The sequence below is a fragment of the Lutzomyia longipalpis genome, chromosome 1 (genome assembly GCF_024334085.1).
Source record: "Lutzomyia longipalpis isolate SR_M1_2022 chromosome 1, ASM2433408v1".
Lineage (NCBI taxonomy): Eukaryota > Metazoa > Arthropoda > Insecta > Diptera > Psychodidae > Lutzomyia > Lutzomyia longipalpis.
This window is the reverse complement of record NC_074707.1, coordinates 47,579,015-47,592,103: the sequence shown is the minus strand read 5'-3', so window position 1 is coordinate 47,592,103 and position 13,089 is coordinate 47,579,015. Positions and strand designations below refer to the sequence as shown.

The 13,089-nt window shown below is 33.6% G+C and overlaps 1 protein-coding gene across 3 annotated transcripts in view; it reads right to left on the bottom strand.

The window, feature by feature from the left end:
* Positions 1 to 98: 98 nt before the first annotated feature.
* The window catches only part of LOC129787920 (cell adhesion molecule Dscam2), a 72,722-nt gene continuing 59,731 nt past the window's right edge, over positions 99 to 13,089 (bottom strand). The window contains exons 13-20 of one of the 3 annotated variants that reach the window (XM_055823761.1): positions 11,615 to 12,782; positions 9,686 to 10,736; positions 9,431 to 9,580; positions 8,782 to 9,107; positions 7,833 to 7,905; positions 7,135 to 7,284; positions 6,319 to 6,496; positions 99 to 4,143 (exon numbers count right to left, since the gene is read on the bottom strand). In XM_055823761.1, coding sequence (XP_055679736.1) covers positions 3,981 to 4,143; positions 6,319 to 6,496; positions 7,135 to 7,284; positions 7,833 to 7,905; positions 8,782 to 9,107; positions 9,431 to 9,580; positions 9,686 to 10,736; positions 11,615 to 12,782 — 3,259 coding nt within the window. In that variant the 3' untranslated portion in view covers positions 99 to 3,980. The remainder of the gene's footprint in view (positions 4,144 to 6,318; positions 6,497 to 7,134; positions 7,285 to 7,832; positions 7,906 to 8,781; positions 9,108 to 9,430; positions 9,581 to 9,685; positions 10,737 to 11,614; positions 12,783 to 13,089) is intronic. The other 2 variants (XM_055823762.1, XM_055823763.1) reach the window with 2 other exon arrangements.

Below are 13,089 nucleotides of genomic sequence, written 5' to 3'. Positions count from 1 at the left end.
TTGATATAAGGACAGAAATGATGAGAGAAGGGTGAAAAAAATCTTTAAAACTATATACTGCATTGTAATAAATGTGATTGATTAAAAAGCCAACATTGTTTTTCTTTTCTTTTATCGATTAACATTTATTATCTCATCGCGGGTTTGTTTGTTTTCCTTCTTCTTTTATCTCCATTGTCTTAAAAAAAAAGGAACAAAAAGGCTGCCAGTAATAAAATAAGAAACATTAATTAATCATTAAAGATACAATTTAACATTGCAGGAACAATATATAATGCGGAAAGGTTTTCTTTTTTTATTTTCTCTAAAAGAATTAAAAAAAAATGAAAGTAATGGCACAAATTTCCTCATCACTTCTTCTCAGTGGAGTCCAGAGAATGTTTTATTTCTCATTTTGCAATGCTTTTCATAATTCCTTAGCTTTCACAATGGAGTTGATTTGATGCAAATGAAATTTAAGGGTTTTTTTTTTAAGATTTAAACTTTCCCAGAACTTTCAATACCTTCACTGGATCTTCTGCAGGTGGCTGAAAAGGTTTAAAAACTCTGCGAGAATTTAGATTTTATTTTGAAAAAATAAAAAAAGCTTATAAATCTTTCAATCAGGACTTTGAGGAATCTTTTCCAGAAAAAAACTTTTCTTAAAAATCCCTAGATTTAGGCTATATAAATGAAATTTATTTCCCTATAATGAGATTATATTCCTTATTTCAAACGTCTTTTATGGTTTGCTTCCTATTAAGGTCTAGAGTTCTACGGAAGCTACGTCCACATAAAACCTATTAAAAAGATACGCAAGATCGTGATATTTATTCTGTGGGTAGTCTCAGAACAAATCTCCATCAAAGAAACTTACTTTAGATCTCTTTTTCATTAATACAAATTTTTGTTGTTGAATTTTTTGCGAATTCTGACTTCAAAATCGTCTTGAAAAAAAAAAAAACAATTTTTAATCAAAATTCTCATCAAAGTAAATGAAACTGAAAAACATTTCAAATTGAGACGAGAAATTTAAAGAATCTTTTCCAAAAAAGCTTTCTAACTTAGATTTTTTCATATATTACATATCGAGGGCTACATTGTAAAAACGGCCAAGTCGGTTCGAAGCCTATACAAAGTTAGCCGGTTTTACAATGCAGCCCTCGATATATATATATTTTTAAAAGTTTGCGATAGTTTTCTTAGAAATTTCTTAAATTATAAAGATTCGGTGAATACAGAAATTAATATTTTTGTGATTCATAAGATGAAACCTCGTTTGCGGAAGTGTTTGAGGGAGAACAGGAGTGTTCAATAGAAGGTTAAGCAGATGAAGAGGACATAGGAAGGAAGATCAGTTAGAAATATGTAAAATTGGAAAAGGTAAAAGAGCTGTAATCTTTATAATTTAATAAACTTTTGAAACTGAATTAAATTTAAACTAATTGTTACAGAATTTAAAAAAAAAAGTATAAGTTTAGGCACTTCGAGGACTAAATTGTAAAACCTTCTAAATCAGTTATAGAGCTGAAAGGTTTCACAATTTAGCCCTCGAATTACAGTGATCCTACTTATCAACAACTGGTTCGATGACAATTTAATAAGTTATCAGAATTCATTCTTTGAACTAATTGCGTAAAGAGAACTATTAGCTTTGATGGATGGAAATCTAAGCTGAAAGGAAGAATAAACTTTAAGCAATCAAGTCTTCGATTTCCAGAGAATTTTCAAAGTTTTTTTTTTAAAGGTCAGCTTCCAAATAAAATGAAAATATTGTACGAAATGCTTGAGTTATGGGCACACAGTGAAATTTTGTGGGAACAGAGGATAGGTTAAAAGTCTGTAACCCACAGAATATCACTCTTAGAGACCCTAATTACATTGCTAATCTCTTAATGCAGATTTGTAGCCTTACTTTTAATGCATGAGGCTCTAAAACCAAAATTTCAATACCTAAAAAAAATAATTTAAAAAGTTCTTAGAATTAAACTTTCTTTAAAAAAAATTAATAAAAAGCACTGCAAAACAGTTCCTTGAATGACTCAACTCCTTTTCTGTGATGCTTCCTTTATCTGTACATTTATTTTTTTTTTTAAATTTTCTTTATATTTTTTCTCAATATATTTTCAATATATGAATAGTTTTTTTTAATCTCTTTTACAATAATCTCATCTTAAATTTCTATTCATTTCTTTTTATTTTGTTTCCATTCTTTGTCTTTATATGTGTTGTTTGTGTGTGTCTGTGTATTATGTAACAAAAAGGATTTTTATTGGTTATTTATTTAGTTAGTTTGTTTATAATATTGTCATTTCTAGAAGTTACTTCTTGGGCTATTTTTTGGCAAATTAATAAATTGGAATTAGTTGGAAGTTTAAAATATTTATTTTTCAAGTTTAGTTTTCTTTTTTAGTGAAAATGTTTTTCTTTTGGCACATTATCCTTCCTTCAAGTAGTAAATAATACTTATAGAATTAATATTATAAATTTCTTCATTTTATTAACACTAAGAAGCCCCTTGAAATGAATTAATTTATTTGATTCTTTGAAATCAATTATTAATCAGCATATTGCAACTATAAAGGCAAAGAAAGATGAACTTCATGAGATATTGCGTAAAGTAGGGAAAAGCTTGGAAGAACTGAAAGAATAAAACTAAATAGACGTGATAAAGAAGATGTGGAAGAATTTCAAAACAAACTAATTTAACATTTTAAGAACAACTCGAAGCTCCTTAAAGCCTAACGGGGCTATCACACTTAAGCTCCAAGTGCTTGAGCATCATAACCTCTATGTGAGTACGAAAGAGAAAACAACGGTATTTTTTCTCGTTTTGTCACATGTAAAATCTTAAGCATCAAGCGCTTAGAGCTCAAGTGTGATAACTCCCTAACAATTCTAGTTAGCTTGTTAGTTCTAATATTTTTTCCGTAGGATTTCAGTTATATTACCTAACTTCCAATTGAAATTCAGCAGAAAAAATGTTAGAGCTTGCCTTTTATTAAATGTAAATTTTTGCTTTACTTTTAGAAAGATGAATAAAAAAACAGAAACATGAAATAAAATCAATCTAAGTGCCGGAAACTTAGAAAGTAATAAAACTTATTGTTAAGTATCGATAGATAATTTTTAGGGGCTTCTAAGTGTTGCATTCAAAATACTTTATAAAAAGAATGTGAGAGACAGTTGTTTTTTTTTTTTCATACATTTTAGTGGTAAAGTTTTGGGTATAAATCTCCTTGTTTATTCGACCATAAAAAAACCATATAAATTCATTCAAAGATAAAATACTTCAGAAATTGAGTGTTGATGGGTCGTGAGAATGAAGCAAAAAATAAAATGGGCTTAACTTATCTTATCTCATTCACATTATCAAAGATATGTTGTGGAGTCATAAATTGAAGTAAAATATTTAACTATTTGCCTTCTACATAAAATATTTTACTCATTGTTTCTCACTTTGGCTTGTTTGTTATCCAATAAATCTTCTCCTCCACCCCAAAAAAAATGAATCAATTTATGAAATTGAACTATATATAGTGTAATTGTATATAATTTTTCCATAGAGAGCGTATTAAATACGCTGCATAAAATTTATTTACAGAATGAATTTTTCATTGAATAATTTAAAAATATACTTTTTTGTTAAATATTGAGTAAAAACGTATAAAATCAACAAATTCTTGAGCTAAAAATATCTTCTATCTACCTTCTTTTCTTTTCTCTCCTTTTTTTATTTTGCTAAGATTTCTCTTCCCTCCCTCTCTCCCTCCCGCGACGTATATATTACATCGATTGTGTCGTCGTTACAATAATCTCGCGCACAAATCAAACGTTTGCAGCTCGTGGCGCTTTTATTTAACAATTTTCATCAATAACTTCAATCAGGACTTCGCTTCCTTTCCCTCGTCATCGTTCATCCTGCACCAATCACTTGGCTAAACAAGGTAATAGCTCTCTCTCGCCAATGTCTCTCATTATATTTTATATATATTTTATTATTATACATTAATTTGAAAAGCTTCTCGCTGGAGTTTCTGCGCGGATCGAATACGGGGTGAATGGCTTGTTTTCTTCTCACCCGCTCCCCCGCCTGAGGGTGAATCCAAAAAATGATGCGGTGGATGTATGTGGTCGTCTGAATAATTCGGATAGTTCGATATACTGCAAAAAAGAATTAAATTAAAGAAAAACTAATTTAAATTATTTTCATCGTTCAAAACTTTCGTGCAGAGTGACAGTTAAAAAAAATTGTGCAATTTAAATATAAATTTGATAAATTTATATATTTTTCAATGAGCAATAAAATTTTTATGTAGAAAAAGAGAGAGATTTAAATTTAGATTAATATTATAAAGCTCCACAGAGTTTATGATGGAGCGAACGACATTCATGCTTTTTGTATTTTTAACTCGCATTTTTACTCAAGAGTTGCAAAGATTATTATGTGGAGGAAATTCTAAAAGGACTAAGGGCGGTTAGGAAGCCCTTTGAGGCTTAACATCCCTTAAATCCACTTGGATACATTCGAGTGAACAAAAAGAATTATGCGAGACGAGAATTAATGACAAGAATTTAAGAACAATTTTCTCTTTTATGAGAGTTTTATGAATATTTAGAGACCTAATTAAAAAATTTTAGTATTTTGAGTAAAATTTTGATTTTATTAAGAACTTTTCTATGAAAATTGGAATCGATACTTTTTAATGATTATTCCAGCATGCAAATTTTAAGTTATTTTTAATAAATGCATAATTTTCTTTTTTGTAATTATTTCATTGTAATGAAATATTTGTATTTTTTAAATAAGACAAAAACCTGCTAGCTTTGTCTAGTTATTTTTGTTATATTATATTTCAAAATCATTTCTATTGGCTACGAACAATAAAATAAAGAATTCTTTTTAAGCTGAAGGAGTATACCCGCTTCCCATAGAGAAAACCCTTAATTGGAGGCACCAATCTGGGACTCACGTAATCAGGTAGAAAATCAAAAAAAAATTCTTTTTTCTTCAGGAATTATCTGGAAATAGGTGACAAAGATTTGCTTAAAATGTAAATAATGACGTCATTATTGTGTTTTGTGGATTTTTGATCACAAAATTTATTCTATCTGATACCTACTTTCAGAGAATATTTCTCATTCAAAACGTCTTGGCTTCTTCTAACCAAAAAAATCAAATATTTCACGTTTTAATTAACAAATAGACGCGTAAGACCTAATAAACGCAAAAGGGTTAATGCATAAAATTGAAAGCATAAAAATGCCTTGTTAAGATCTTCAATGAAGCATAAGCATCAATGTATTATGCTTTAAAACAGACATAACATTAAATAGTGACGTTTATTGTTTACATAATTAAGCAAATTTTTGGCAGCTTTTTCTAGCTCATCCCTGGAACAAAGAATTGTAAGTCCTGAGATTTCTTATTATTTTTTTTTAGTTTATAGAAAGTTACGAAATATCCTTAAATTTTCATCGAATGAGAGGTTTTCCTATGGGAAGCGGATAAGCTCTTTTTCCAAAGAATTTTTCTCTTAAGTAGTTTTTTCTTTAAAAATTAAATTTTATTAAATTAATAAAATATTCCTTCAATGAAAATAATTAATGATCGAGTAATTACTTATTATTCAATTGAGACATTCCCTTCCGTGCTAGCCATTCATATCTTCCCGAAGCATGGATTTCAACTTTAAATTGATGGTTTAAGGAGCATGAAACTTTCTTTTTAGCAATTACATAATGAACAATAAGTTTCATGGATATAATTGTCCATTTTTCAATTTTAGATTATAGAATTAATTCTCAATATTTTTTGGAAAATTTGCGATCTCTCTATGCTAAACTAATGATTAATACAGAAGAAAATATACCAACTAATTGATATAATCACAAGCAATTAATTTTATAGCTTTTTGCTTCATTTGTTTCTCATTTTTTCTCATAAATTCAGAGCTAAAGAGGAAAGAAAATAGAAATTGGTGCTTTTTTGTCTTTTTAAATAAGATGTATCTCATTGACTTACTTTCAGAATCTAAAGAGCTCATCGTGAGCAGAGAGATCGTGAGGAGTGAGATGTGAAGTTCTTTTGATGCTTAAATTAGAAAGAAGAAAAAAAGAAATTTTCCTTCAATTTAGGCAATTTTTTTTTGTTATTAATTCTTCAACTTTGTGAGAATTTTCGGAGAGAAGGATTTTCTTTTTTACGTTGTTCTTTTTAGAGTAAAGAAAATATTTAATGCGGGGGTGATGTGTGTGTGTGTGCTTATCGGTGAGTGATGGGAATTTAGTTGAATGGTAGGTATACAAAAAAAAAAAGAACAAAATAGCTCCACTCACCTGAATGTCGTTTCCTCGTTGTGACTTGAGTAGCCACTGGAGCTACGTACGTGCCTCTTTGGGATATTTTGCGCTGGTTTGGCGCCCTTTCGTGCCGAATATGGGGGTGGTTTTGTCTTTCGCGCTGATATGTTCGAAGGTGAATTTTCCGATGACGAAGACGTCTCATCCTGAGAATCTGCATGATGGGAGAAATTTGCGAAAATGTGTAAAACAGATGAAAGAGAAAAAAAAAAACAGATAAATGAAGGTGTGATGGTCAATTTTTCTACCCCCGTTGTGGGGGACCATCTCTCTCAGATAAGAGCCAACCCTCATCGTCCCTTTTTTCTTGCTAACAATCAATGGGGAGGTGTTAAAAAGGAAAAGGATAAAAAAAAGAACAAATTAGAGCTGCAATGATGTGATGAGAGATTTATTGATGAAATTAGAAAGAAAAAGAATGTTTTTCCCTTCATTTCCGCATTATGAATGAATTAATTTTGAGAGAGAGAGAGAGAAAGGAAAAAAAGAACATCCATTGAGGATTTTCTTTATTTTTTTTCCTTTTCTTTGAGACTTCCTTTAAGAAGGACTTTATGGCCGATCATTGTTATTCCACCCAACATATTTCCTTTTTAGACACACGAAAAAAAAACATACGCACACACAATGGTGGGTGGTGTGATTGAAAGAATATTACATATGTTATGTATATGTATATATAAAGAAAAACTATATATATTTATATAACGAATGATGAAGAATATAAAGAAAAAATGTTTGAGAGAATGATAGTGATGATGGGGGTGGTTTTTTTGTGTGTGAAAGTTTTACCTCTCTGTGGTCGATATTTCTTTTGATTGACAGCCCGAGAGGTCAATTCGTTGTCGGATTCGGAGCCCAAGGTGTCGTATTCTGTAATTGGTATGTGAAGCGTTAAGATTTTCCTCACTTCGGAATCTGTTGAACCTGGATTGTCCGATTCTAAAATTTGATGGTATTTGGATGATTTTAGACAATTGCCTGCATGAGAGCTTTTAAGAGCTTTTTTTTTAGAGCTTTTGCTTTTCAAGATTTCCACAAAAATCAACTTAAACTTGGTCCACAGTTAAACTACGGAAAAATTTTGAATTTTTTGAGTTTTTTTTAAAGGCCAGATTGACGACACAAAGAATTTTTTTTTCTAATTAAAAGATCAATTTGCTTTTTTGCCAAATTAATGATTTACATCCAATTCGGTTCTTTGTTATTTTTAATTAATTAATTAATAAAGAATAAACTTTCACTATCAATTTGTGTCCGATGATTTTTTTTAGATGAGGATGAGAATTTTGCATTCTACACAAAAATAAAAAATAAAAAAAAATAAAAAAGAGAAGGATGATAAAGAAAAATGAAAATGTATGAAAACTTAAGAACTACTGAAAGCCCAATGAGAAATAAAAACAAAACAAAATTAAGGAGAAAAGCTTTATGGAAAGTAAAATGGAAATAAAGTTTTTTTTTAACGGTTAAAATTAAAAACTACCAACCTTGACTCTCCGAGTGAGGATCCCGCAATCTTCCACCTTTTCGGCGGACTTTTGTATATTCGGGTTCTTTGCTCTGAAAACAAAAAAAAATTAAATATAATTTATTTCTTAAGAATATTTTCTGTTAATACTTAATTCACATTTAAGACGAAACTAAGTTCGGCAGGTTAGGTAAGTTAGGTTTTGGTTTCTTAAAGTAGGCTTTAGTTTGTTTTTAAATCAAATCAAGGTTTTTTTTTAGGCTAGATCTAAGTTATTTTTTCCTACGCTTAAGTTTTTTGTTAAAATTAATCTTTTGAGGCTTCAGTGTTAAATCCGACTGAATTAAATAAAGCCTGATTTAAAACAATTTAAGTCTAAAAAATACTTAAGTTGGACATTAAAGACTTCAGCCCGGCTTTAAAATTTAAAGCTTGTCTTCAAAAATTTTAAGCCTTACTTAGAAGTAGAATTCATCTAGTTTCAAATAAGGCTTTATTAGTATTTCATTTAAGACCTAAGAAAATTATAATTGATTAATAAAAAAAAGTATTTAGGGAAAAGGAAATTCTTAAAAATATTTCAATTAAGAGCTCAAATAAAATCAAGTCTAAAAATTTGATTTTAAATGAAACCATTTTTTAGAGTTTTCAAGGATTTTATTGATGGATTGATCAAAAAAATGAAAAACTTTTAAAGATATTTCTTCTTTCATTCAAAACTCTTTTTAGCCTAGTTCTTAGCGTCGAATTTTGCAATCAAGAAAATCGTTGAAATTTCTGAAGAAATTCCTGAAATTTCCAAGATTTTTTGGTTGCAGAATGAGACCCATTAGATAAAAAAATTCCAAGATTGATTTTGAAAAATTTTTGAAATATTTTTCCAATGTAAGTTTTTTCACATTCAGAGTGAATAAGAATTTTAATTAAATTTAATTAAAAAGAAAAAGGATTTCTCTGTGAAAACTCACGTGGTAGCTGTCTGTTTTGACGTCGTGGTAGACAAAGGATCCCCGTACTGAGTGATAGGGTCCACTGTAGACATTGCCACTGTATGAACTTTCGCTGTAGGTTTGCTTATTAAGTTGGAACGTTGCATATGGACAAATGTCCTCGATGTATTCGTTGCCTTCGGCCTTAAAACTCCCCGAATCCGCTGAATTGCTATTCCGATTGCTACCCTGGTTGCACCTAACAGCCAGGTACTGCTGATCCCTATTCGCCTTATTCTGCAGATTAGCCAATGAGGGTGATTCCGATATTGATGAAGACGGTACACGATTTTGTGCGTTCATTTCTACGGAAGAGATAAAAATAAATCATTTTTGAAGCATCTCTTGGGGTGATGCCATTGTGGTGCTCCTAAATATAACACACAACTGTGGGTTCGAGAGAGAAGTGGTTCACTCTCAAGCAGATTAAAATGTTTTGAGTGGGTGGTTTTCTGGGAAACTGTATAGACGTCTGGCGAGACTTCCCACCAAGCTTCCCACAAAGTATTTTGAGATTATATTGAGAAATTTCTCACAGTTGTGAATACCTCTCGTTTCTTTTTGGAGGAAGGGAAAAGAATGTGACGAACGGGGGCTGATAATCCCTCCCACCCCCACAAACACTTACTTCGTTTTCGTATTATGAGAACAGCCGCAATGAGACTCAGGAGGATGAGGATTGAAAGTGAGATTGGCAGGAGAACCTTGAAGTTTGCATAGAAGCTACTCTCGCCCAAATTGTGTGATACCGACGGTGGATGGTCACCTGGATAGACAACTGCAAAGAAGATTTGAAAGTTTACAAAGGAGCTTTTGCACAACCCGCCCCTCTAGCAACATGAAGAGGATTCTGCGAGTGAGAAAATGAATTTTGGCAGCTTACTTCCTTGTGGTGAAAGAGTTGTAAAGTTGTATATGGCCACAGTGGAGCCGGCATTGTTGTGAGCTGTAACCTTTAGTTGGTACTTTGTTGATGGTGAAAGATCATTCACCGTGTAAATTCGTTCTGTGGGCGCTATGTGACCAGCAACAACGTTCCAGTGTGATCGCCCAAATGGACGGTATTCGATGACGAAGTAGAGGATCCCACAACCACCGTCTCCCCATGAATCCAGCCAACATGTGACGCTCGTTGAGTTGTTGGTGATCATTTGGTTGTGCTTCGGTTGCACGGGAGCATTGCCCTTCGTGAAGGAGTTCACAATGTCACACGGAAGCCCCGTTCCGATCTTATTGAGTGCCGTGATGTACAACTGATACCGTGTGCCACACCACAAATTCCCCAAGAGATGTGCATTGGTTTTCGAATCAATTTGCAACTCTTCCCAGTCTCCATTGTCCCTCTTGTAGTTTATGACGTAGCCCAAGATGGGACTACCACCGTTCTTGTTATCCGCCCACTCGAGCTGCAAGCTATCCGTGTAAGTCGCCACGACGGTTAAATTGGGTGGATCTGGGGGAACTTTTATGATTAAATGGTAGATAATTTCATCCTTTCCCCACGTATTCTCCACACTACACGTGTAGTTCCCCCCGTCAGCGTGCTGACAATCCCTGATCGTGAGTGTGCCATTCTTAGCGATGGATTTCCGCGAATTCGTATCCATCGAGTGACCATCTTGGCGCCAAATTGTTATCGGAGCCGGAACGCCGACTTTCTTGCACGGCAGTACAAGATCCTGCTTCCACGGAGTCACAATGCGTCGGCTGAAGGAGACTATCCTCGCGGGGACTTTGTTATTTGGTTGCACCGTCTTCACTTCCGTCTTTTCACCTTCGCCTATTTTTGTGGAAGCCGTCAACCAGAATTGGTACGTGGCACCATCCTGAAGTCGTTGTGTTTCGTGCATCTCCACATTGGGGGCGAGAATCTTCTTGTGCGTCCCTTCATCCCTGCCACCCTCGAAGACGGACATGTAGAACGTGTAGCCAGTCTACGAAAAATCGTTTAAAAGAAAATTTTTACAAAAAAAAATTTCAAAAACACGTTCAGTTTTCTTTTGGGTTTAATTTTTTCGAAGAGCTTTTCTTACTCCAGAGACTGAGAAGAGATTTTCCAAAAGAGCAAGAATTTAAAAAATCATAAAATGTGAATTTTTGTTAATAAATATGAGTTTAAAAATTTACAAATATTTCAAGACAAACAAGAATTTAAAAAAAAATGTATTCCATTGAAGAAAATTACCTGAGAATGTAGATATAAAGCGAAGATGTTCCAAATAAGTGTTCCCAATCACAGAGAGGACAGAAACTGAACCTGAGAAATACATTCTGAAATAATAAGAAGCTTATCTGGTGAAGAGAACGTAAGTTTTTCTTCTCTTCCAGAAGTTCCTTCAATTTTTTTTAACAGGTGGAAATTCCTACCTGTTTTATCTACTGGACAAGCCTTTGGTTTCAGTTAAGTGGTTCTTTTAATTTTATTTGACTCACCTCATACGATATTGAATGTTTCCATTTATTTTTCAAAATTTTGAGGGAAAATTGAAAGGATAAAAATATAAATTTTTAGATTTTTCTACGCCAAATAATTTGCAAAGTAGCACGTACACTGTTACAAAAAGTAGGTAAGTTCAAAAAATATATTTAACTTGATTAGATTAATATTTTTAATAATCTGTAAAAAGTTTTCAGAGCTTTCGAGACGTTTTTCTCTCTCCCTCTCTCTCTCGCCTAGCCACTGATTAAAGCTCCAACTAAAGTAGGAAGTTCTGGGAAAATCTTAAAAGTCTCTGGAGTATAGAAAAATGCTGACAAAACAATAAACGAATTAATAAAAAGTTTAGAAAAACGAATAAAATTAAAGACTTACAATCTCCCCATTGGGATGAAGAGGTGGTAGCCAGGAGACGATGATCTTGGTGCTTGAGGCAGGAATAGCTTTAATGGCTGAAGGTGCCGAGGGAACATCTTCATGGGTACGGCAGTAGAATTGCTTAGTCTTCACCCCGTCCCCGACTTTGGTGTAGGCCAGCACCCAGACGGTGTAGTTGGTGAACTTGTGGAGATTGTCAACAGTGAGGTATTGATTGCTGGACTTTACCGTATGTGGATCCCTCTCGTAGAGATCCTCAACGGATATGTAGGAAACTTTGTAGCCCTTTATCTTCCCATTCTGCCCATCAACACTCGGTGGGGACCATGTGATGTAGATGGATGTGGAGGAGAGAACATCACATTTAGGGCTCTCAGGTGGGCTTGTTGGTACATCTTCCAAGGTATTCACGAGGATCTCCTCACTCTGTGGTCCACTACCTTGACTAGTGTACGCTTGAACAATTATGTGGTACTGTGTGAATTTATTTAGAGCCACCAAGCTTGTCTCTCCGCCAAAATGCGAACGAACTTCGACTGTTTTGAAGTTGTATCCTTGCGTTGGGTTCACCTCCGTTCGCATTGAGGCCATTTGGTAGCCAACGTAGTACCCCAGGAGATTCCCATTGCGATGATCAACCTCCGGAGCTTCCCAGGAGACAAAAATCTCCGTTGAACTTCGTGCTTCTCCACGGACATTCAGTGGTGGCCCCGAAGGAACTTCCTCGAGTGTTGTGACCTGAACAACTTCTGAGAAATCCGAAGCTCCCAATTTATTCTCAGCTGCCATACGGATGTGATACGTCTTGGCGGGCTTGAGATTGGATATCGTGATCACTGTTTGTGATCCACTCACAGTGATCCTCTCCGACGTCTGCCACGTATCAGCGATGAATTTGTACTGCACATGAAACTCCTCAATGGGGCTATTCCCCGCAAATGGGGTACTCCACGAGAGTTGCAAACTTCGCGATTGTTGGGCGTTGATACGGAGATTTTTTGGTGGTTCCGGTACTTCCTGAACAATCAGGTGGATTGTCATTTCATCCTGCCCAAAGGCATTACTTGCTTGGCAAATGTACATTCCTGTATCCTGACGATATGTATGTGAAATACCCAACTCTGACACCATTCCGTCGTCGAGAGTTTGTTCCCTGATTGTGTATCTGTTTTGGGTGGGAATTCCATCAAAATTGCATTTTCAGTTTAGTAATTAAATTTTCCTTATATAAGACGAGCTTCCAGCGACTTTACTTGTGTGTATGTGGAATGTGGATGCAATAACATTAATGAGGTTTAAACTTAAACATAATTGCCAATTAGTTGGGATATACATATAAACATCCACTATCTATAGAAGTTTCCTATTCTATTTTCTCTTCAAGGAGCGATTTAAGATTAAATACCTCACTCGAGAAAATACAGGAAAATTGCAATAAGATCGCTATTCTCAACAACAACGATAAATTCAAG